Below are 25,211 nucleotides of genomic sequence, written 5' to 3' on the forward strand. Positions count from 1 at the left end.
AGCATAAAATGGTATGCGCCGTCTTTCTCCCGCTGAAAAACGGCGGCACCCGACAGACTCCATTGACTATAATGGGGTCCATCTGGACGCGCTGCTGCCCTTTGTGCCCCGTCAAAATGACGGGCGTAAAAAAATAAAAATAAATAAAAAAGTTTGACGACCGTTCTTGACGGGCGCAACGGCAGTGTGAAAGAAGCCTTAGGCAACTTTTGCCCCATCAGCATCACTGACCCTTTTTGGCCCTGCCGACTTCAGAAAACAAATGGTATTTAAGACATTACATATAGCAAGTGAATTGGACATTGGGGTTGGGATCACCCATCAATTCAGTGTTGTAGCTATGGAACAGTGATCCCTAAGCTGTGGCTCTCCGCCTGTGGCAGAACTACAATTCCCATCATGCCCGGACAGCCTGCGTCTGGGGGGGGTCGTAGGTTGGGGAAACTCTCCAAAGGCCTCTCTGCACCAGTATTACGAATAGAAGGCTATAACGAAAGGAAAAGATATGTGTCGGTAGTAGTTGTCTTGACTCCTGGGGTTTGTTCTGATACCAACTCAGGTGAAGAGCTCCAGTGCAAGCAAGGTGAGAGCGGAGTTTCTATCATGTCTAATCTCCGAGTTTGTTTATCATGGCGCAGACTTTCCTATGCAAGCAATGGCACGCAGCAGCCTTCAGAAACGTTTCCATTATTTATAAAAAACCATCTATAAATCCACCCAACCCTGCTCCTTGTGAATTGCAGGTGATTTCAGGATCAAAGTGATTGAAGGCTGAGAGCATTGATTCAGGGTTCTGGTATTTACGCTTTGTTTCTGTCATTATTCTACTTGGTGCTTTATCAGGACTCGTTTCCTTAAGGTTTTGTTATGTTTCCTTCCTGTATAAGCCGAGAGGTTTTATGGCAATTATCTTATTACAGAAGCACTGCAGGCAGGATTGATACATTGTGTGCTGGGGTCGTAAACTTTTAAAGGGGGGTTACCCCGCAATCCGAAGTTATTCACTATCCACAATATTGAAGACAACTAGTTGATCAGGAGAAATGCAACTGCCATGACTCCCACGGATCAAGAAAATGGGGGTGAAATGTGCCCTGATAGAACAGAGTGCCCCATGCATGCGATGGCTGCACATGCTTGATGCATTCAAATTGTTCTAAGACCCCCATTCTCTTGACCATTGGGGGTCCCAGCAGTAGAGATACAACTGCCATGACTCCCACTGATCAAGAGAATTGGGCTGAAGTGTGCCCTGAATTGAACAGTGTGTCCAGCGCATGTGCTTGGCAATGTTTGGAAGCCCCATAGGGAATGACTTGAATGCTGGCTGCACATGCTTGCTGCAATCTATTTGTTCTGGGGCCCATTTAACCCCCATTCTCTTTAACAGTGGGGGTCCCAGCAGTTGTACCACCACAGATCAGCTAATTATCCCCTTTACTATAGCTGGAGGATAACTTTGGCTTGTGGGGTGCCCATAGTGGAACCTAGAACCATGATTTATCCAGCCATTTTGTTACATGGTAGTCTTTTACATTGTACCCACATTTGGCAACCAGTGAAATAAATCTGCTCCAACTGTTACATTGTCATGGGAAATGGTCTAACGGGATAGGGGATAAAGGGTTCAACGGTGGGGGTCCAACTGCAGGGACCCCCACTGATCCAGAGAATGGAGACAAAACATATCTTTGGAATGCAATGCGTATGCGCAGCCAGTGGTCTTTTCATGTTATCATATATCCTATTAATAAGGGCTATCTTCATCAGATTGGAATTTTCGCACTTAAGAAGGTGTATTCCCAACAGTTGTATACAGGTGAGTCTATGAGCTTGGACTAAATTGTTACAACGTTTACATCACCAACTTTTAAGTATTCATTTTATTTTTATTTTTTTTGTAAATTCAACCTGTCAGCAGTATTAACCAAAATTTCTTCCTGCGTTTTATGGCCTTAGCCCGCACTTTTTATTCTGGATGACTCTAACACGGATCATCACTTTTAATGGCGGCCGTGCCGACAGAATGTAAATATACAGCATTGTATCAGATATGTGGTAGTGCAGTCCACGATCGGCTCCCTTCCCATCCGTGTGGGTCAGCCTGACTGGCGGGGGCCTAATGTGTGCTGCTGATCTTGGCCGGCTGGTGACTCACAGGATACTGTGGTGGTATTTATCTGCCTCATAATATTTCCCATAAACACATACTGAGCTTGCATTTTCTCATGTTTGTAATATAGGAAATCTCAAGGGAGAAATGTTCGCCTTAATGTTGCGGAGCTGGGAAGTCTAGTTATACTAGATGAGATTAATTGCAAACTGCAAGGTATAAACAATCGATGAAGGGGCAGGGGCTTCATATCACGTGTGGCCTCTGTATTGTACACGGTGCGTATATACAGAGCCAATACATACATGTATTTACCATTGGGATGACTGAGAATGAGGGATGGTTCCCTGGAAGTGTCCTAGGCTGGTATTCTAGCTGAGACTATTTTCATACACTTTACCATGTGATAGGTTTAAAAAAAAAAAAAAAAAAAAAAAAAAATATATATATATATATATATATATATATATATATATATATATATATATATATATATATATATATATATATATATATATATATATATATATATAATATTTTTTTTTTTTCTCCAAACAAATAATTTACTAATGAAATTAAAATATATAATCTATTTTCATTTCATTTTGTATCTATTAAATCATTATACTATTTTTTAAGTGCTAATAATGCGCTTTTCTGTTGGTTTTGCTGGGGTTTTGTATGGAGTAGTCTAGGCTTTTTTGTTCTTTTTTTTCAGCCCGAAACTGTCCTGTCATTTTGCACACCCAAGATATACTTTTTGTTGTGTTTTTCTTTTCTTCCAAAAATAGTTGGTTATAGTTTTAGTGCTTTCTTCTCATGACAAGTCATGTAACTGTTGAAAGCTGCCACTGAGCCCCCCCCCCCCCCCCCCCCCCCAAAAAAAAAAAAAAAAAAAAAAATGGGCAAGAAGAATGGAAAAAAAGGAATAAAACACCTGCGGGTCAGTAGAAAATCTGCCATGGAACACCCGTAGCGGTTGAGTCCGGATGGGGAAACATGCTCATAACCCGCCTGTGTGCATGTAACCTTTTGGTGTGCCCAACCAGCCTGCCTCCAGCTGTTGCTGTTTGGGCATGCTGAAAGTTGTAGTTTTGCAACAGCTGGAGGCACCCTGGTTGGGAAACACTGGTCTTTAAGGGCAAGGCTAGTTGGTACTGGATAGCAGAGGGATAGCTCCCTGGTTATATGACGCCCTTGTAGGAGCGATTACTCTAGTCTGGTAGGGCTAGGAGATGGGGGACATGCAGGAATATTTTTTTAAGGTTACTGTATCATACAAAGACTTTTTGCCCTTCTTCTTTTCTCCATCGATTATGAAAGGATTTGTTCTGGTCATTATTGGACATGCATAGTGACTCTTGGGTGACATGCTTGTTGTTACCTTAAAGCGTAATATTTTTTATCCTAGGATTGTAGGATTGTCTTGGGACACAGTCTATGTTCTCGGTAGAGATGAGCGAACTTACAGTAAATTCGATTCGTCACGAACTTCTCGGCTCGGCAGTTGATGACTTTTCCTGCATAAATTAGTTCAGCTTTCAGGTGCTCCGGTGGGCTGGAAAAGGTGGATACAGTCCTAGGAGACTCTTTCCTAGGAATGTATCCACCTTTTCCAGCCCACCGGAGCACTGGAAAGCTGAACTAATTTATGCAGGATAAGGCATCAACTGCCGAGCCGAGAAGTTTGTGACGAATCGAATTTACTGTAAGTTCGCTCATCTCTAGTTCTCGGTGAATGGTCTGTATATGAATTTTGGTGCTGTGAAAGTTTTTGGGCTGCACTGTATGGTATGTGCTCCAAGGCCACGTTAATGTTGTTTGCAGTGATGATGGATTTTAGCTGGTACATATCCCTGGACAAAATGGCTTGGTAATAGATTTTGCTTGACTGTAAATCTAATAAATCTGCTGTTGATTTGTTTAGTCTTGAAAGATTCCTACTGATTTAAGAGTGCCCAGAAAAATCAGGAGACCAGAGTGTCATACCTAGGGCCTAAATCCAATCCTAGGAGAGCTCAGTGTATCAAGGGCGTGGAAATACTACAAAGGAAATACTAAAGGAGGAATTTATCATTGGCTTTGCCTGTGGTGTGTGTGTGTGTGTGTTTTATTTTTTTTTTTTTTTTTTATATATGGTAAATTGTTGCAAAATATTTCTGCAAAAGTGGGAAAAGCGCTATGATGCTATCCTGTGGACCGTACTTAGAAACCTGTCTACATCTAAGCTACTTTGCTATTTATGAAGAACGTACACCTACCGTATTTGACAAATGTGGGAAAAGTACACATGAGGTACACCCTGGAAAACTGAGGTAAAACTAATTAGATTTACACAGACAATTATAAATTCCCCTGATACTTTTTTTTTTCTTAATTTTCAAATCCATTCATGGCTTTGTATTCAATAATTCAATGTATTCAATAATTGCTATTAAGTGAAAAGTCTTGTGGAGAAAAACTTATCCCCTATTGAAACGATAGGGGATTAGTTTTAGATTGCGCGGGGTCTGACCGACAGGGCCCCCCCAAGCGATCTCCTGTACAGGGCCCTGGCTTCCCCGGGGTTGGCACGTCTAGACTTCCCCATGAAGATAGCTGAACGGTTCTCCCATAGAGCTATATGGAGGGTTGTGCGGGGGTCGTGACGCGCCGCTCTGGGGGAGAGCCAGGGCTCCATATACCCCACGATCTAAAACTTATCCCCTCTACTTTGAATAGGGGATTAGTTTTTCTCCACGAGACTCCTCCTTTAAAACCTGAACGTGTGAACACACCACGATAGTGGCACAAACCGGATAAATCCTGTTTATGTATTCTGCCTTTTACTTCATCTGATCGGTGCTGTCTTCTTTTGTGTAGTTTGCAGAGCGCCCATGTAAAACTAGTATCTGATCACTCTATATGGTTATATAATTGGTGCTTGTATAGTGGTATCTGACTTCATGGTGGCGCCCAGATTTTTTGTCGGCCCTTTGCACTAGGGGTTGTCATTCTTTGAAAAACAAGCTGTTACTTGCCTCCACCTCGGGAGTATGGAGCGTTTCTGTGAGGCTGCTGATTGGCTACGGCCGTCACATGACACTGAAGCACCGACCAAAGACATCCACTACTGTACACGGTATGATAGACCGAAGACATTCAATGCTGCACACAGGAGGCAGAATGGGGGATCAACACAGGAATGGTGGGCGTTAATAATACATAGGGGGGTAGATGAATGGACATTAATAACTGACATATGGGGGGACACTAATGATTGTGACACACGCGAGATGAGGGGACAGTAATAACTGACACACAGGAGGAAATGAAGGGACCATAATTACTTACACAAATGGGGGAGATAAGGAGACAGTAATGACTGTCAAGAGATGAGGGGACACTAATGATCATATAATGTCACATAGCATCACGTTGTGTAACCTTCTGGCTCCTAACTATTTTTTTTTTCTTTATATATTTTTTTGCTGTATCCAAGAGTCTAGATTCTTTACAAATTTGCTACTTTCTCCAAAAAATAAAAATAAAAAAAAAAGCGCCATAAATGTTCTTGGACAGGTGGGTTCCTCTTACTATTTTATTTTCTTGTATCTTGTCCCTTTTTAACATAGAAAATCCAATATTCTTATATAATATTATTTATATAAATTAAAAATAATTAAAAGTCAAGGCAAAAAATGTAATAACTTTTTGGATAAGACAAAACATTTCTAACTAGGAACAGTTCAAAAGAACAGAAAAATAGCTCATTCTGTGGGCAAAATAGCTCAACAGCTGGAAATCCCAATAATAGCCCAAACGCCTTCTTTTAAGAATCCTGGAATCCTTTTGAGATATGCTGGTACACACAAAAAAAAAAAATAAAAAAAAAATAAAAGATTAAGTGATTATAAAATGGGAGGAATTCACAAATAGCGATTTTTTTTTTTGTAAGAACAAATGTGCTTTTAACTTGGCGTTGTCGGTAGAGCAGATATTTCGGACAGATTATGGGATTTCTGCTCTTGATCGCACATTTGTCTTGTACATGTTCTATTGTTTCCTTGTATCTGTAAAGCCTGCCGTCTGATAGGCCTGCGAATGTCTTTTTTACAGATTTACCATAACTTGTGCGAACCTGTTTCGGGGGGAGTCAGTTTCCTCTTGGCTCGGCATTCCTAACTTTGTTGACTTCGAGCTGTCTAAGCATCCTATTTTACTAAAAAGAAAATAAGAAAAATAAACAATTTTCACAAGACAGGAAAAAAAAAAACTACAGCAAAAACGTCAAAGAAGAATGAAAAAATCCACTGAATTACCTTCATGTAATCTCCACCTAGAGGACATGAATTCCTTTCTCTTTAGGCCTCAGGGGTTAGGATTATGTGATTTTCCTCTTGCCCTTAGGAACAGTTATATGTAAGACATAGATTAGGTACTGAGCATTGTTCACCCTGGGGGTCTTAATTGTGGTGGTTGTAGTATATTATTGTCTTGTTGTTGTCTTGTTATAAAGATTTATTCCATGGTATTGCAATAATTTATATAATCTGCTAAAGACCTTTTTGTCCTTGCATTTGTCTAGATCTGTGTTTTCCAAACATAGTGACTCCGGCTGTTGCAAAACTACAACTTCCAGCATGCCCAGACAGCCGAATGCTGGGAGTTGCAGTTTTGCAACAGCTGGACACGCTGGTCTGGATATAACAAGGCAGAGGTATCACTTGAAGCTTCTTGGCCCTAATTCAGAATATAACATGGAGCCCCCCCCCCCCCCTCCTACCATGGTTCCTTTTAAAATACTGGTGTCTTATGTGGCAGAGGATCTGTTGGCCTCTTCAGACAACGGGTCCGGCTGCAACTATCTCTGCATCAGCACCATCTCTAAAGTTACTACTAATATTCCAGCGAAGTAGGTAAATGGGAATTGAAGTGGAAATCCCATCTGGACACTTCTGGTTGGAGAGTCTTTATGGGATTTCCATTTTGACTCACTTTCGGCTGGAGTTACTCTGCATAAAACTGCCTGTATGGTTGTTTTTGCCTTCCACCCTGTGGCTGCAGGGGGTTCCCTTGTCTCATTAGTGCTTCTGAAGTTGCTGATCTGTCCATTACCTGAGCTTTACAGTGCATCTCTGCTTGCTTGTTTTGCTTACTCTAAAAGTGACTATACACTTCTTTTTATTTTTAAAAAACTGTCAGACAAATGTTCATATGGCCAGACAGCTAGCTTATCCCTACCAGAACAACACGGTTGGCCAGTGAAACTCCAAGTCGAGAGGCAACTTTACATCTTGAACAGTTGACCGAAATGTGCAGGCTGCTGGGCAACTTCTGTGAGTCCAGTTGGGGCAAACCCTTTTTAATAATTCAGTAACTAATGTTTTAAATACAGATCAAAAAGATGGAAAAAATAATGGAGCTCTCTCCTGCTATTCCTTGTTAATCTTTATTCCAACGATGCAGACAATATAAACGAGACAATTGTCGCACATGAGGCGGGGGAGAACACAAAAGGAAGGGCCTTTGTAGCCCCTATTGTGTTCTCCCTCGCCTCATGTGTGACAACTGTCGCTGGAATAGCGGGTGAGTGCTCCATAATTTTTTTCAGTCTTTTTGATCTATATTCTGGACGCTTTGAAACATTTTGTGTAGCATTGCTCCTCCGGCTCTACGAGACAGGTGGCTTTTAAGTTGACTAAACGCAGTGTCTGAACGAGTGCCAGCGCTTTCTTTTTGTGATGGGCATGTTTTAAATACCATTTAAGATAGATGTAGAAGGTTTACCCACAACTTTGTTCTTGGGGATCACTACAATGATATGCCTCTGTATCAAGATTATCACATTGGTGCTCATGTGGTTGAATAGAATTTTTTTGCGCAGCAGAGTACAAACGTCTTCAAGTCATCAGACAGAAGTGTCATTGTCCTTGGACGGGAGATTATTTGTTCAATGGTTAGATCACAGTCCAGATAAATTTGCAACAGTAGGAGATAAAGCGCTCATGTTGTGTAAAAGGTAACAGCTGACGGACAGAAGGTGCAAAAACAGGTGGAGTTATGAGAATCTTCTCTCAGCAAATGATAAGAAGACAGTCCACTAGAGACAAGGGAGATCTGGCACTGCCCATTCGTGCAATAAAGGATTAATAGATAGGAGGTATGACCAAGCTGGATTCTTGCAGTGCTACCCGTAGCAGTAGTGCTCTATTGTGGTCAGTAATTCAATATCCATGCAAAGGAGAGGGGGGAAAAAAGACAATGGCACTCACATCCGGGTAATTCTGATTTATTGAATCTTCATCACAAATGCACACGAGACACTTAACTTCTACAGGGACGCATCACAGGAGCGGGAGGGAGCAGGAATGCAACAATTGTTTCGTATGCCGGAGCGTACTTTCTCAAGCACAGCTCGTCACTCCGTCAGGTGAGTATTTAACTACTAAATCGCCTGAACTGGATAGTGTCACTCCCGTCCAGGAGGAGCTAGTGATGTCACAATTCATTGCAACTAACTATAAAGAAGCAAATGGACAAACATAAGTATACTAAAAACAATGCAAATAATGCTAACAGGAGATAAAGCTTACAGGAAACTGCTCAAATCGTTCCTGTCATTCAGTCCTAAAGGACAGAGCGCTTCCAACTTCAAAATCCACCTAGCTTCACAATGGAAAAAGAGATTCTGTCTGATTGAAGCTGACCCCTACTTGCAGGTAGTGGCCGGTCTGTTTGCTTTTTTTTTTATAGTTAGTTGCAATGAACTGTCACGTCACTAGCTCCGCCTGGGCGGGAGTGGCTATCTGGTTCAGGTGAATTAGTAGTTAAATACTCACCTGACGGAGTGACGAGCGTTTGAGAAAGTACATTCCCCCGCTCTTGTGATGCCTCCCTGTAGAAGTAAAGTGTCTCGTGTGCATTTGTGATGAAGATCCAATAAATCAGAATTAACCGGATGGTGAGTGCCATTGTCTTATCATTTTCCTTTCAAGATGAGAGGAAAAATAAGACTTGATTTCAAAGGGAATGTAGTATATAAAAAAATTTTTTTTTTTCCTTTCTTTGTGTTTTTTTTTTCCCCCCAACATTGCATTTTTCAGCAAAGATTCAAAAAGAGAAAAAGGTGGCCAAAGAAAGCAAAACATATTCTATTTTTATTTTTAATTTTTTTATATATAAATGCAAAAAAATATATAACTGAGCATGTGGGACCCTTTAATAATGATAATGGGGAGGTGGTCATGAGAAGGCGGAGCTACTGAATGGGTTCTTTAGTTCTGTATATACGAAGGGAGAGGAAGGAGCTGACGCAGGCCGCTCCGGTGCTGGTAACACAATGTAATGTACTGAACTGGCTTAATGTAGAGATGGTCCAAGGTAAATTAAGTAACGTAAATGTAAGCAAATCTCAGGACCGGATGGACTACACCCAAGAGTTCTTAGAGAACTAAGTTCAGTCATTTCTGTACCCTTGTTCATGATATTTAGAGATTGTCTGGTATTGTGGGACTGGTGCAAGGCGAATGTGGTTCCAATCTTCAAAAAGGGCTTTAATTATAGACCGGTAAGCTTAACGTATATTGTGGGTAAATTGTTTGAATGACTTGTAGGGACTACATACAGGAATACTTAGGGGATATTATTATTATAAGGGATAGCCAGCATGGGTTCCCTATGGATAGAAGTTGTCAAACCAACCTAGTTTGCTTTTATGAAGATGTGAGTAGAAGCCTTGAGGAATGGTTGTGGATATAGTATTTTTGGATTTTGGAAAAGCGTTTGCTGCTGTCCCTCATAGACGTCTGACAGGTAAGTTAAGGTCTTTTGGGTTTGGAAAGTTTAGTTTGTAACTGAATTGAACACTGGCTCATGGATCGTACCCAGAGAGTGGTGGTCAATGATTTGTACTCTGATTGGTCCCCGGTAATTAGTGGTGTACCCCAAGGTTCAGTACTGGGCCCGCTGTTTAATTTATTTATCAATGATATAGAGGACGGTATTAACAGCTCTGTTTCTATCTTTGCAGGTGACACCAAGCTTTGTAGCACGGTACAGTCTATAGAGGATGTGTATAATTTACAAGATGACTTGGATAGACTAAGTGTCTGGGCATCCACTTGGCAAATGAGGTTCAATGTGGATTAATGTAAAGTTATGCATCAGGGTACTAATAACCTGCATGCATCTATGTCTTTGGGGGGTTGAACTGTCAGAGTCACTGGTAGAGAAGGATCTGGGTGTACTTGTAGATCACAGACTACAGAATAGCATGCAATGTCAGGCTGCTGCTTCCAAAGCCGGCAGGATATTGTCATGTATCAAAAGAGGCATGGACTCAAGGGACAGGGACATAATACTCCCCCTTTATAAATCATTGGTACAGCCTCACCTGGAATATGCTGTTCAGTTTTGGTTTTGGCCCATAAAAGGGACACTGTGGCGCTGAATCGAGTACGGAGCCGCGCAACAAAACTAATATGGGGCATGGAACATCTTAGCTATGAGGAAAGGTTAAAAGAATTATTTTGTTTAGTCTTGAGAAGAGACGTTTAAGGGGGGATATGATCACTGTATATAAATGGCTCAAGAGGCGACAGTCTACCTCAGGAACTGGTCACAGCAGGAACAGTTGAAAGCTTTAAAACAGGGTTAGATACATTCCTGGAACAAAATAACATTAACGCTTATGCAGAAATATAAAATCCCATTCCCTTCCCTTCAATTCTTTGGTTGGACTTGATGGACGTATACTTACTATGTAACTATGTCATCTGATGCTACAGAATGCAGACCCTGATGGATAGCTGTTAGGGTGTAAAGCAAATTGGAGCTGATGGTGGTTTCCAGACTTCTAAAATCTTATTTCTCAGCTAAGTGTCAATAAGGCAGAGCCTGGCACACCTCACTTGCCCTCTCCTCCCAGACCCTCCCTAACTGATGTATAAAGCCCTGTATGCCAAACGGGGGGAGGTGAGAGCAAGCTAGAAGTTGTGCCAGGGCTGTGGCACATGTGATACTTGGCCCCACCTCCTTGACACTTGCCTGAGAAATAATAATAATAAAAAAGTTTGGCACGCACCATATAACAGGAGTAACTAAAAAAGAAGTCACCTCGATCACTTATTCTCTATTTTCACAATTAATACGGTGTCCTGCTTTATTTTTCTCAGCCATATGATTGCAAACACCCTGCGGTCTTGCTGAACTGAAATGAGAATACCATAGAACCCTATGATATAAATTTACTTCCGTATAACCTTATTGTTACTGTCATTTAAAGTAAAAAAAAAAAAAAAAAAAAATTTGACATGCTACAAACAAGTCATAAGTTTTGATTGGTTAGGGTCTGAGTGCTGAGACCCCCATGATCAAGAACAAGAACAGACTTAAAAGACCTTCTACAGAATCCGCTCCTGCAGTCAGGAGAAGGCATGGAGACAAGCTCTGCTGAACGCTTCTCCACCCGTTCTAGGGATTGGAGGGACTTTAGCAACCAGACCGCGACTGATCAAAACTTTGGAAATGTCTCCAGGACATTGAATAAGAAAAAAGTCCATGAGTCAGCTGGATGTGGGTCCGTCTGGTTTGGCCGTGCATCCTAAAATCAGAAGATAGTGGTACGGTCTCACATATGATTGATGTCTCTATGATGTGATTTAATATAGAAAAAATTAAAAATATATATAATTATTATAAAATAGAAGAAGCAGGAAAGCAGCACTCCAGAGAAAAAAAGGTGCACGGGTGCCTACTGAGTCAGGTCCAGGTTGGGGACCCCTCCAAGATACAAAACTGAAATGAACAGTGGCACACCTGGTGTCAAAAAAGAAAGGTGGCTTATTTAAAAAAAAAAAAAAAAAAAAAAAAAAAAAAAAGTGTTAGGCAACGTTTCCTTGGTTGCTATGGGCAACTCAGCAACTTTTCCTCTGGACTGGTTTTGGTAAATCTCCCCCCAAAATGTTTTCAAATCAACTGGTTTCAGAAAGTTATACAGATTTGTAAATTAGTTCTCTTAAAAAATCTTAAGTCCTTCCAGTACTTATCAGCTGCTTTATGCTCCAGAAGAAGTTGAGTTGTTCTTTCTAGTCTGACCACAGTGCTCTCTGCTGACACCTCTGTCCGTGTCAGGAACTGTCCAGGGTAGAAGCATATCCCCATAGCGACCCTCTCCTGCTCTGGACAGTTCCTGACACAGACAGAGATGCAGCAGAGAGCACTGTGGTCAGACTGGAAAGAACTACACAACTTCCTCTGTAGTATACAGCAGCTGATAAGTACTGGAAGGATTAAGATTTTTCCATGGAAGTAAATTAAAAATCTGTACATTGAAAACATTTGTTTTCCACTAAAGTATCCCTTTAAGGGTACGTTCCCACACGGCTGTGGGTACGTTGCTGCTGCGTATTTTATTTTCCCTGTTGAAGTCAATGGGTAGAAAAATACGCAGCAAAATACGCCATGTGGGAATGCACCCTAAAGGGAACCAATCATCAGATTTTACCCTATATAATGCTTGGCAAAGCGTTATATAGGGTAAAATTGTTGGCCTCACCATTCCCGGGGGACGCTCCTGCCCCCAAGGATGGTGAAGATATGAAGTTATAAACTAGTCACCGCCGCCGCCGCCGTAAGTAGTCACCTGGGCGGGGAGTTCTTCTCACCTACTCCCGTTCTTCGGCCGGCAGCGACGCCCCCTCCGCTTGATTGACGGGCCGCGTCATTGTTCCGCTCACTGAACAGACGGAGCAGAGTGATGACGCGGCCCATCAATCAAGCAGAGGGGGCGTCGCTCCCGGCCGAAGAACTGGAGTAGGTGGGAAGAGCTCCCCGCCCAGGTGACTACTTACGGTGGCGGCGGTGACTGGTTTATAACTTCATATCTTCACCATCCCTGGGGGTAGGAGCGTCCCCCGGGAATGGAGAAAATAAAGATTTTACTCTATATAACGCTTTGCCAAGCGTTATATAGGGTAAAATCTGATGACTGGTTCCCTTGAACTACTATAAAAGTATGTTAGATAGAGTCTGGGTCAATGGTTGTCTATGACTGTTGGGTACATAGTACTGTGGTCTCCAAACTGGCCCTCTACATGTTGAAAAACTACAACTCCCAGCATGCCCGGACAGCCAACGGCTGTCCGGGCATGCTGAGAGTTGTAGTTTTTCAACACTTGGATCGGCTTAGATTGGAGACCACAGTACTAACATGACTCTCAATTTAACCCAGGATTTGACCGGGTCCCAACACTGTAGTTTCCTCACCTCAAACCGCTAAACTGGGGAACTCCCAGTAACAAGACCCCCTGCAGTCATCTGATAGGGGGACTTACTATATTACAGGGAACATTCAAACAAAATCTTTCATGTTATTTCCCTCTCAAGCCGAGCAAAACAATAGAAGCGCTCTGCTGCAGGATTTCGAAAAGTCGTGGACATTGCCGGCTGTGAGTATAAAGCTGCTAATAAAGAGACTGTTAATGATCTTCACAAATATGTAGGCAAAAGTTCAGCTCCTTAGACACCACTTTAGAAATCTTTTTTTTTCCCCTCTTTCTGGTGAAGAAAGCAATTATCATTCGCCGAAAAGCCACATTGGAGCTGAAGTAGTACTGTGCCAAAGATATAGGGGGAGATTTATCAAAACCTGTCCAGAGGAAAAGTTGCTGAGTTGCCCATAGCAACCAATCGGATCGTTTCTTTCATTTTGCAGAGGCCTTGTTAAAAATGAAAGAAGCAATCTGATTGGTTGCTATGGGCAACTCAGCAACTTTTCCTCTGCACAGGTTTTGATAAATCTTCCCCATAGTGTCTATGACACCACCTTGGGGGGGCTCAAGTCGTCATACCCCATCCTTGATGGGCCGGAATGAGTAGGAGCTGGAATTGTCTCACGACGACCCCTCCCGCGCATTGACGACTAGATTGTATTTGCTTCCTGCTATCAGTAAATGGGAGGATCGTGATGGTAGAAATGCTGACTGCACTTCCCATACCCCGTACCTGTTTTAGCTGCAGAACCGGCCAAGTCTTATCAATCAGTGTTCTGCTGCATGCTGATGCATAGGCTTCGATCCAACTTGTTAATTCAGGATCCAATGTGCATGAATTATCTCTTTTTGGCCCCTGACAATAGTAGAGTAGGTGCCTATGACTACTCAAGAGTACCTGTCATATCACAGAAAAAAAAAATAATGCTTATTTGTTACCCACTAGGTCATGCAGATTCTTTCCATGTCTTTTTTTTGTGTCTAGCTTCCGTATTTGGCTTGCAAATCGTTCTATTCTGCTGCTCACTCATTCTGACATCCACTGCTCAGGAAGGGGCGTGTCCAAGGCAAGCACTGAGCCCGCCCTCACTTACCATGCATTCACTTCTTCCCTAAGTCTCCTGTGCTGTGCGGGGTCTCATCATACAATCACTTCAAGCTGCTCTGTAAACCCTTTCTCTCTGTTTTCAGACACAATTCTGATAGACAGGACAGGAGTGAGCACAGAGGAGTGCTAGTCCCGCCCCTCACTTCCTGGACTTTGCCCCAGCCTGTGCTTCAGCTGGGACAAAGATGATGCTGCAGCCAGACAGGATTATGTTCTCGATGATATGGGACCCCTAGTGTGTGTGTTTTTTCTTCTTCCATGATTTATTTTAAAAAGGAGAGAAAACATTTTTATGAAGTATATTAGGTTAATGTTTTGCCAAGATGTACAATATATAAAGTTTTTTGCGTATTCAAGATGATGTACAGATTTCAAGAGGAACAAACATTTTGGCTAATGAGTGAGGGTGCGTTCACACTGCAGAATCTCCACTCGCTGAATTCCGCGAGCGGAGATTCTGCCTGGCGGCCGCCGCTGCTTCAGTGCTGGGGCCGCGGGGCACTGAGCCGTCACCATTGATGGCTATGCAGTGCTCGCGGAATCCACGCAAAGAATGAGCACGTTCTTTCTTTGCGCTGAACAATTTCAGTGGTGGAATTATCCGCCACGGAAATTCCGCAGTGTGAACGGGTCTTGCAGAGACCCATTCACACTAATGTTAAGTTTACACCGCGGAGTTCCGCTCCGTAATGTGAACGCACCCTGACTAGAATCGTGTGCCAAAATGATCTATACTGGTTGATGAGAATAATTATGCACCTATTATTTGTATGGTTTCTAGGAGAGATTTAGATATAGATTTATAGTCTATGATGTCATGGTCTGTTTTAGTTATATGCAATATGGTTTTGTACCATCTAATAGAATGTCTTGCTTTATAGAATAAGAAAGGCCACTTCTTTGTATATCTACTATAAGGAACAAGATACTGTGAGCAGTGATTGAAAGTCCAGGGGTCTGGGGCAAGTTCTCTGTATTTAAAGGGGTTATCCAGGAAAAAACTTTTTTATATATATCAACTGGCTCCAGAAAGTTAAACAGATTTGTAAATTACTTCTAATAAAAAAATCTTAATCCTTTCAGTACTTCTGAGCTTCTGAAGTTAAGGTTGTTCTTTTCTTTCTAAGTAATCTCTGATGACACGTGTCTCGGGAACCGCCCAGTTTAGAAGAGGTTTGCTATGGGAATTTGCTTCTTAACTGGGCGGTTCCCGAGACACGTGTCATCAGAGATTACTTAGACAGAAAAGAACAACCTTAACTTCAGAAGCTCAGAAGTACTGAAAGGATTAAGATTTTTTTATTAGAAGTAATTTACAAATCTGTTTAACTTTCTGGAGCCAGTTAATATATAAATAAATATATATATTTATATTATATTATATTATATAAGATAATATAAGCTTTTTTCCTGGATAACCCCTTTAATAGTGATAGCATGGTCAGTAGCTGTGCGCTCCAGCCTTGGTAATCTCGGATTCATTGTCACAGCCCAGAAACCATGCCAATAGTATGGTTCTCTGAATCCCTATGGGGCCCAAGGCAATTGCCTAGTTTGCCCCCCCCCCCCCCCCAATGGCTGCCTTGACCTGGACATTGCGAGGTATAGAGACTTGTTTGACTGTATTGTGCTTAATGTAGTTAACTCACTAAATACACTGATGTTATACCACTAGGATATGCCATCAATATCCAATTGATGTGGGACCCAAACAAGATAGCTGCAGGCTTCATGGTCAGGAAAACAGCAAGATGAACAGAACCAAAGTTCAGTGGAAATAGCAGGGCTGCCACTCTAATTCTAGACATTGTGAGGGGTCACGGAGGTTGGACATGCACCAATCACACATTGAAGGAGGTATATCCTAGTGTTGGCCATTAAGACCCCTTAAAGACGCCCGGGGGAGCCGACCTGGTAAATCAGATGTAATCGTATTTGTTCTCCAATATAACAGACTTTGCTTTTGTTTATAAAAGTATTAGCATTGGCTATAAACACTGTTGCTTATGGAAGGTGAACCAGTTATCTTGCTGGTTATCAGTACAACTCTATTGATCAAGACGTTTACATATTGATTAACAGTTAAGGTCAATGCAAATATTGAACTGCTTTGATTTATTATTTTCTTACTTTACTCCAATCTGAATGACTTTCCTATTGATATCTGCAGCTTTAATAGAAATTCTATACTGTATATCAAAGCATAAAGGTCAAGAATTTGATGCCTAAGGACTGGGTGATCTTACCAAGGTTGCAGTTATATACTACTAGAACTTTAGAGAGCTGAAGTGAACAGCATTATCTCCTGCCAGTGGCACTTAATGGAGGGGTATACAGTAGGAGGCTGTGAGCCTTGGTACTGAGTTTTTTTGGTCTTAAAGGACAAGTATCATGATCAAAAACAAATCCCCCTATACGAAAGATAGGGGATAAGTTTTAGATTGTGGGGGGTCCGAGCACTGGAGCCCCGGTGCGCTAGCACAAGAGCGCGTCACAACCTCTGCCCGAAGCGGAGGCCGCCACACCCCCTCCATATAGCTCTATGGTAGAGTCAAAGATTGCTGAACAGCTCACCCATAGAACTATATGGAGGGGGCTTGGCGGCTCTGCTTTGGGCGGGGGTCGTGACACGCTCCTGTGCCACCGCATCGGGGCTCTGTTTAGGAGATTGCGGGAGGTCCCAGCACTCGAACACCCGCGATCTAAAACTTATCCCCTATCCTTCGGATAGGGGATAGGTTTTTGTCCATGAAACTTGGCCTTTTAAGATACCTTGTGGAAACATAGCCTTAGGCAGCAAGTAAGCCAATTCTGAAAGTTGATGGGTTGCAAGTAAGACAAATGGACACACGTAAGGGTCTGAGTGACTTTTGACAAGGACAGAATGGTGATGTCAAGACAACTGGGTCAGAGCAACTCCAAAACTGCAGGTCTTGAGGGCTTTTCCCAGTATGCAGTGACAGGGTGATTTGCACCCAAAGGCTCATTGATGCATGTGGGAAGCAAAGACCCCATATGAATCAATGTTATAGAAACACATATTGCTGTAAAAGTTTAAAGGGGTTTTGCCATCATGTACGCTTATCCCCTATCCACAGGTGTCTGGTCGCAGGGGGTACCAACAGGTGTCTCTTCTACCTTCAACACATCCATTGACAATGAATGGCATGGGCTGAGAAGACACTGCTGCTCCATTCAGATAGGGAGGCCCATTTACAGGATTAGGGGGTCCCCAGCAGTCATATCCCTAGTATCCCTTTTCCTGTGAATAGGGAATAAGTATTCATATACCAAACCCCCTTTTACTGCTGGTTATGATAGAAAGATGTTCCCCTCTTCTATTAGGGTACGTTCACACATACGCAGATTTGATACACAGGATTTTCTGCTTCAGATTTCAATGTAAACTAAATGACTGAGCACAGCTTCTAATCTGCAGCTTCAAATCCTGCACATCAAATCTGCACTGGATCCTGTACGTGTGAACGTACCCTAAAGAGGACCAAAGTATTACAGATGGCACAGAGATAGGAAGCATTTCTGATTTATGTCACTAAAATATGGGTTCAAATGGCATAGTTCCCCTTTACCATGCCTGCAAGGTTTGAAGTGCCCCTTAAAGGGGTACTCCGGTGAAAACCTTTTTTCTTTTAAATCAACTGGTGGCAGAAAGTTAAACAAACATATTTGTAAATTACTTCTATTAAAAAATCTTAATCCTTTCTGTACTGATTAGCTGCTGAATACTACAGAGGAAATTATTTTCTTTTTGGAATGCTCTCTGATGACATCACGACCACAGTTCTCTCTGCTGACGTTATTATAATAATAATAAGTCTTTATTTATTGTTGTCCTTAGTGGGATTTGAACCCAAGTCCCCAGCACTGCAAGGCAGCAGTTCTAACCACTAAGCCACCATGCTGCCCTTAGCATACATCTGCTATGCACGGTTGCTAAAATGGACAGAGATGTCAGCAGAGAGCACTGTGCTTGTGATGTCATCAGTGTTCCAAAAAGAAAGTAATTTCCTCTGTAGCATTCAGCAGCTAATAAGTACTGGAAGGATTAAGATTTTTTAATAGAAGTAATTTACAAATATGTTTACCTTTCTGCCACCAGTTGATTTAAAAGAAAAAAGGTTTTCACCGGAGTACCCCTTTAACATTGCAGCTTGGCAAGTATTTGCTTAGAGAAGCACTACAAGTACTGAGAAGCACCATGCATCGTGTCTCCTTTGAGAAGCATCTGCCCCTTAGCTCCCAAACAGGTTAACAGTGGGTTGGTATGGCTTGTAAAGAAAAGTGAAAGTGACATGCGGCGTTATCCAGGGATAACATATTGAAGATATTTGCATGAACGAGTCTACTAAGCAGAGAAGCAATGCGCTCGCTGCCTCTGTCCGTATGGATTCCATTATTTGTGAGACATTTGGAGAGCAGTGTGTGGTCCTCAGGCAGCACAAATCGAGGAACAAAAGGACAACAGGAGGCTAAGGAAAGGCCAAAAAATCACTGTTACTTGTGAGACATTTTGAAATAGATGAAGAATTTCATATACCTTTTTGGCCTGCATTATTGCATTAATTGGGGGATATATTTATATATATATATATATATATATATATATATATATATATATATATATATATATATATATATATATATATATATATATATATTCAAATGTGAATGTATATTAAATCCTTTTTTTTATTTATTTTTTTTTTTTTTTTTTTGGTGAGTGCATTTGTCATATTATAGTACAGTTTCAGTATTTTCCAACCTCTATACTAGTGGTCTTCAACCTGCGGACCTCCAGATGTTGCAAAACTACAACTCCCAGCATGCCCGGACAGCCAACGGCTGTCCGGGCACGCTGGGAGTTGTTGTTTTGCAACATCTGGAGGTCCTCAGGTTGAAGACCACTGCTCTATACTTTGGCGGAAGTAGTGCAGTTATATTACCTTTCTTAAAGGGTACCTCTCATCAAATAAACTTTTGATATATTTTAGATGAATGAATGTTGAATAACTTTCCAATAGCATGTTAATGAAAAATATGCTTCTTTCTATTGTATTTTTCCCGATCAGTCCTGTCAGCAAGCATTTCTGACTCGTGCTGGAGTCCTAAACACTCAGAGCTGCCAGCCTGCTTTGTTCACAGCCAAACAGGCTGTGAACAAAGCAGGCTGGCAGCTCTGAGTGTTCTCCTTTGTGAACAAAGCAGACTGGCAGCTCGTAGTGTTTCGGACTCCAGCATGAGTCTGAAATGCTTGCTGCCAGGACTGGTAGGGAGACCCCTAGTGGTCATTTCTTCAAAGTGGAAAATTAAATAGAAAGAAGCATATTTTTTTAATAACATGCAATTGTAAAGTTATTCTGCATACATTAATCTATAATATATCAAAAGTTTTTTTGATGAGAGGTACACTTTAAAGACCAATCCAACTTTCCCGTCTACTGTAAAGCTAACCATACACAAAAGGGCTCGTTCACACCATGGAATTTGCAGACAGAATCCATAAGAAATTCTATGTGGATTTCCCCCTTGCATCACAGTCCCATTTGAGTTCATTGGACTTTCTGCTGCTGTGTCTAGGGGTCCGTTCACATTTTTTTTTTTTTTGCTACTATTGACGTCGCTGGATCAGCAGAAAATCCGCAGTTGAGGCAGATTGGCAGGTTTTCCTTTGGACCCATTGACGTCAATGGTAGAAAAATCTGCTGCGGATTTTAGGCAGCAAATGCGCTGCAGAAATTCTGCAGGTAATCCGCCTGTGTGAACGGATCCTTAAGTGGAATATTTGTGTTGGAGATTTTAACAAGGATCCCAATTCCAGCGGAAGATTGTTTAGGCTTCTAACGGAATCCAGTAGTGAAAGGCCATTTCGTTAAATAGGACTTTGATTTTCGGTAACTTTTTTTTTTGGCCGAATGTTTGTATATTCAACACAAATGATTGTCTGCTGAAAGTGTGATCAGCCATCAGCTGGGGCAGAATTATGACAATGTCCAAGAAAGACTGTCTGTATTGCCTGTAGCAACAAATCATAGTGCAGTTTTCATTTTATAGGTGCAGAAGATGGTAACTAGAGATGAGCGAACTTGCAGTAAATTCAATTCCTCACAAACTTCTCGGCTCGGCAGTTGATGACTTTTCCTGCGTAAATTAGTTCAGCCTTCAGGTGCTCCGGTGGGCTGGAAAAGGTGGATACAGTCCTAGGAAAGAGTCTCCTAGGACTGTATCCACCTTTTCCAGCCCACCGGAGCAACTGAAAGCTGAACTAATTTTATGCAGGAAAAGTCATCAACTGCCGAGCCGATAAGTTCGTGACGAATCGAATTTACTGTAAGTTCGCTCATCTCTACAAATAATCATATACTGTATACATTTTTATATTTCTTTCGGTCTTTAGTAGCTTTCTCAACAGCTCAAAAATGAATTTTGTCTGTTTTTAGCTTGGCCAAGGATATTTATTTTTTTAATGCTTGCCGAATACATGGTTCCAAATGTAACATGTATGAATCATTGCTGTGAACATAGACCTGAGATCCGATTCGAGACGCTGAAATTGATCTCCTCTTATGTGATTTATTCTTAAAGGGGTATTCCAGGAAAAATATATATTTTTTATATCAACTGGCTCTAGAAAGTTAAAGGGGTACTCCGCTGCTATGACTTTATCAATACATTTGCCCATTGTGTAAAGTTGTTTAACTCTCTAATATGTTTGCTGTGTCAATAATGCATATTATTTCCGTTATACTTACTGTTCCTATGTGCAGGAAGTAGTAGTGTCGTTTTTTTTTGGTGCTTCGTGACTGCTGACAACGTTTGCGGCCATGTTGTTGTCAGCACGCCCTGCAGTGTCCGCGTTGACGTCCGCATTTCCCTCCTCCCGTGTCCGTAGTGAAGCCGGCCCACTTCTTGAATATTCATTCTTTGAAATTGTGTGGGAATGATGTTTTTCACTTTGCCGCCCCTTGTGTGAGCGTCCTAGCCTGGTCCAATCGTCCTTTGCGCCAAGTGCATGCGTCATGTATATTTTGAGTCGTCTTCGGTGCGTAGTGCGCATGTCCGGTCATTTTGTGAATCGCGTTCTCGGCACTACGCTTACAGCGTAGTGCTAACATAGGCTACGTCAGTAGCGTAGCCCTGCGCATGCGCAGTAGTCCTTACAGATAAGGGCTTACGTTAGTAGCGTAGCCCTGAGCTGTAAGGACAACTGCGCATGCGCAGGGCTACGCTAGGAACATAAGCCCTGAACTGGAAGGAGAACTGCGCATGGCTATGCTACTAACGTATGCTACGTTAGCACTACGCTGGCAGCGTAGGGATGCGCAGGCGCACATTTCTCTACCGAACGATGGAACATAATGGGCGTGGAAAGAAGAAACAAGGGGCGGAAGCTAGGACGCCTATGGGCGGAAAAAAAATAAATAAAAAAAAAAATAAAAAAAAAAGGGCATGCACATAGGCGTGAACAAAAAAAAGATGGGCGGAATAACAAGGAAAAATAGGTGGCACCTAAGCGCATAATCAGGCCGCAAAGTATTAGGGGAATGGTAGTTTTCACGGACCGAACAACAGGAAATAAGCAACAACGTGAGCCAGACAGAACGCCAACTCGGAACGACAACGCTAATGGATAAGGCGCATACAGTACAGGGGTGTTATGTGAAGTCATCAAGTAAGAGGTAAAAAGTTGGTGAAATAAGCACTAGGCAGCGGAGTACCCCTTTAAACAGATTTGTAAATTACTTCTATTAAAAAATCTTAAAGTGGTACTCCCACACTAAGACAGATTATCCCCTATCCAAACGATAGGGGATAAGATGTCTGATCGCGGGGGTCCCGCCACTGGGAACCCCGCAATCTAGCATGCAGCACCCACCTGTTAGCACTGTAGGAAGCGCTGGAGGCTCAAAGTCTAATGCCTCCCGACGACGGGGACGGAGTATCTTGATGTCACGACTCCGCCCCCGTGTGACGTTACAACCCGCCCCCACAATGCAAGTCTATGGGAGGGGGCGTGGTGGCCGTCACGATACTCCGTCCCTGTGGTTGGGAGGCATTAGACTTGGAGCCTCCAGCGCTTCCTGTAATGCTAACAGGTGGGTGCTGCATGCTAGATTGCGGGGGTCCCCAGCGGCGGGACCCCCCATGATCAGACATCTTATGCCCTATCCTTTGGATAGGGGATAAGATGTCTTAATGCCGGAGTACCCCTTTAATCCTTCCAATAATTATCAGCTGCTGAAGTTGAATGGTTCTTTTCTGTCTGACAACAGTGCTCTCTGCTGACATCTCTGCTTGTCTTGGGAACTGCTATGTAGAAGAGGTTTGCTATGGGGATTTGCTTCTACTCTGGACAGTTCCCGAGACAAGTGTCATCAGAGAGCACTTAGACAGAAAAGAACAACTCAACTTCAGCAGCTCATAAGTACTGGATTACATTTTTTTAATAGAAGTAATTTGCAAATGTGTGTGTGTGTGTGTGTGTGTGTGTGTGTGTGTGTGTATATATATATATATATATATATATATATATATATATATATATATTTTATTATTAATAATAATATTTTTATTTTTTTTATTCCATTTGGATAACCATAAAGTGTAGGTTAAAATATTGATCAAAAAGATCAATCTAAATGGTTAATTCCTGGAAATGTCCAGTGTAAACAAGTAAAATACTGTAATAAAAAAGTATTAGGTAGAAGTAAATATATAAGCACCAATTTTGCTTGTAATAACTTTTATTTAATAAATGTTATTGGGTTTCTGGCTACAATTGATCACTTGTCCTTAGTGATCTCTAAAGTGACAATTTATTTACATTATTTTATTATCTTATTTAATAATAATTTTTTAGATCTTTTGTATTGCCATTATCTCCTTGTAGAACCTCTTTAGATACCCCCAGAGGAAAATCTGACAATGTATATAAAGATCAGATGACTGAAGTTATAATCTTTATTATGACTTGGAATGATCTCCCGTTACACCAATACATGTAGGAATCAATAGCTCTGGTTTAACAAAATACACTATACTTATTCAACTGATATATATATATATATATATATATATATATATATATATATATATATATATATATATATGTATAATGTATAAAAAAAATGTATTCATTTTTTTCTATTTGCATACACACTAGAATAGCCCATCTGCATTATAAAATATGCAAAAGAAAAATAATTTAAAAAAAATGCATCTAAAATTTTAAATCTAGAGTTAAATGTATTGTTCTTTAGAAGAAGAAATGCAAAGCATGGGCCATGTACATTGAATAATGCATAGACCAATTCAAGGAATGCATCCCTCCATTTCATCCCCCTGCTGTATTTTGGAGTTGTGCATGGTGTTCTCGGGGGATTTAACCCCTGCTTTATTAGATTTATGCAGCACATGGCTGGTATTGATTAGTGCATCGTCTATTTTGTAAGAGATTCAAAATTAATTGTGCAAAAATCCATGTAAGTGCTTTTTTATGAGGCTCGGGAGACAGTGGACCCAGTAATATGGAAGGGGAGTTATTTTATGGTAACACATGAATGCAGGCTGCGGCAGGCGCTGGACAGATCCTCCAAAAAATCTGCTTCACCTTCTATTAAAAAGTAAATCTTTTTCATTTGTAGGCGCAACAAAGCTTCACATTGCTGGATGCTAAAGGGCACCGAGGAGAATACATCAGGAATACAGAGAGCAAGGAGAGCCTGCCTTTACATGATCATTCCATAGTGGCAATGGGCCCTACTTTACTATACACATCCTAGCAAATTTACACTAATGTTCGTTCACATGTTGTACTTAACCCCTTAAGGACACAGCCCTTTTTCACCTTAAAGGGGTACTCCTCCCCTAGACATCTTATCCCCTATCCAAAGGGTAGGGGATAAGATGTCAGATCGCCGGGGTCCCGCTGGGGTCCCGCTATCATTACTGCGAGTTCGCTCTGCACGTAATGACGGGCAATACAGAGGCCGGAGCATCGTTACGTCATGGCTCCGCCCCTCGTGACGTCACGGCCCGCCCCCGTCAATACAAGTCTATGGGAGGGGGCGTAGCGGTCGTCACGCCCCCTGCCATAGACTTGCATTAGGGGGACGGGCTGTGATGTCATGAGGGGCGGAGCCATGACGTCACGCTGCTCCGGCCCCTGTATCGCCCGTCATTACGCACATAGTGAACTCGCTCTGTGCAGTAATGATGGCAGGGTGCCGCAGCGGCGATCCCCGGGGTCCCCAGCAGCGGGACCGCAGCGATCTAACATCTTATCCCCTATACTTTGGATAGGGGATGAGATGCCAGGGGCGGAGTACCCCTTTAAGGACTGAGCCCTTTTTTGCAATTCTGACCACCGTCGCTTTACGAATTAATAAAGCAAAACGCTTTTACCGAATATTCTTAGAGAGTTTTTTAGTGACATATTCTACTTTATTTCAGTGGTAAATTTTTGGCGTTATTTGCATCCTTTTTTGGTGAAAAATCCCCAAATTTCATAAAAATTTCGAAAAATTTTCATTTTTCTAACTTTGAAGCTCCCTACTTGTAAGGAAAATGGATATTCCCAATACATTTTTATTTTTATTCATAAATACAATATGTCCACTTCATGTTGGCATCATACAATGGACATATTTTTTCTTTTTGAAAACATTAGAGGGCTTCCAAGTAGAGCAGCAATTTTCAAAAATTTCATGAAAATTGCCAA

General features: G+C 41.7%; 1 protein-coding gene and 1 long non-coding RNA gene across 5 annotated transcripts in view; one reads left to right on the plus strand and one right to left on the minus strand.

The window, feature by feature from the left end:
- Positions 1-25,211, plus strand: part of FGF9 (fibroblast growth factor 9) — a 124,934-nt gene that overhangs the window by 75,183 nt on the left and 24,540 nt on the right. Inside the window, exon 1 of one of the 3 annotated variants that reach the window (XM_056561747.1) lies at positions 16,184-16,330. The exons of the other annotated variants lie outside the window; for them this stretch is intronic. Coding sequence (XP_056417722.1) covers positions 16,306-16,330 — 25 coding nt within the window. The 5' untranslated portion in view covers positions 16,184-16,305. Of the gene's footprint in view, positions 1-16,183; positions 16,331-25,211 lie in introns of those variants that run through there. 3 annotated transcript variants of the gene reach the window in all.
- Positions 5,687-25,211, minus strand: part of LOC130358460 (uncharacterized) — a 41,248-nt gene continuing 21,723 nt past the window's right edge. Inside the window, exons 1-3 of one of the 2 annotated variants that reach the window (XR_008889529.1) lie at positions 13,945-14,051; positions 6,415-6,497; positions 5,687-6,314 (exon numbers count right to left, since the gene is read on the minus strand). This is a non-coding gene — a long non-coding RNA (uncharacterized LOC130358460). Of the gene's footprint in view, positions 6,315-6,414; positions 6,498-13,944; positions 14,052-25,211 lie in introns of those variants that run through there. The other variant, XR_008889530.1, reaches the window with a different exon arrangement.

Source organism: Hyla sarda, chromosome 2 (assembly GCF_029499605.1).
Source record: "Hyla sarda isolate aHylSar1 chromosome 2, aHylSar1.hap1, whole genome shotgun sequence".
Taxonomy (NCBI): Eukaryota; Metazoa; Chordata; class Amphibia; order Anura; family Hylidae; genus Hyla; species Hyla sarda.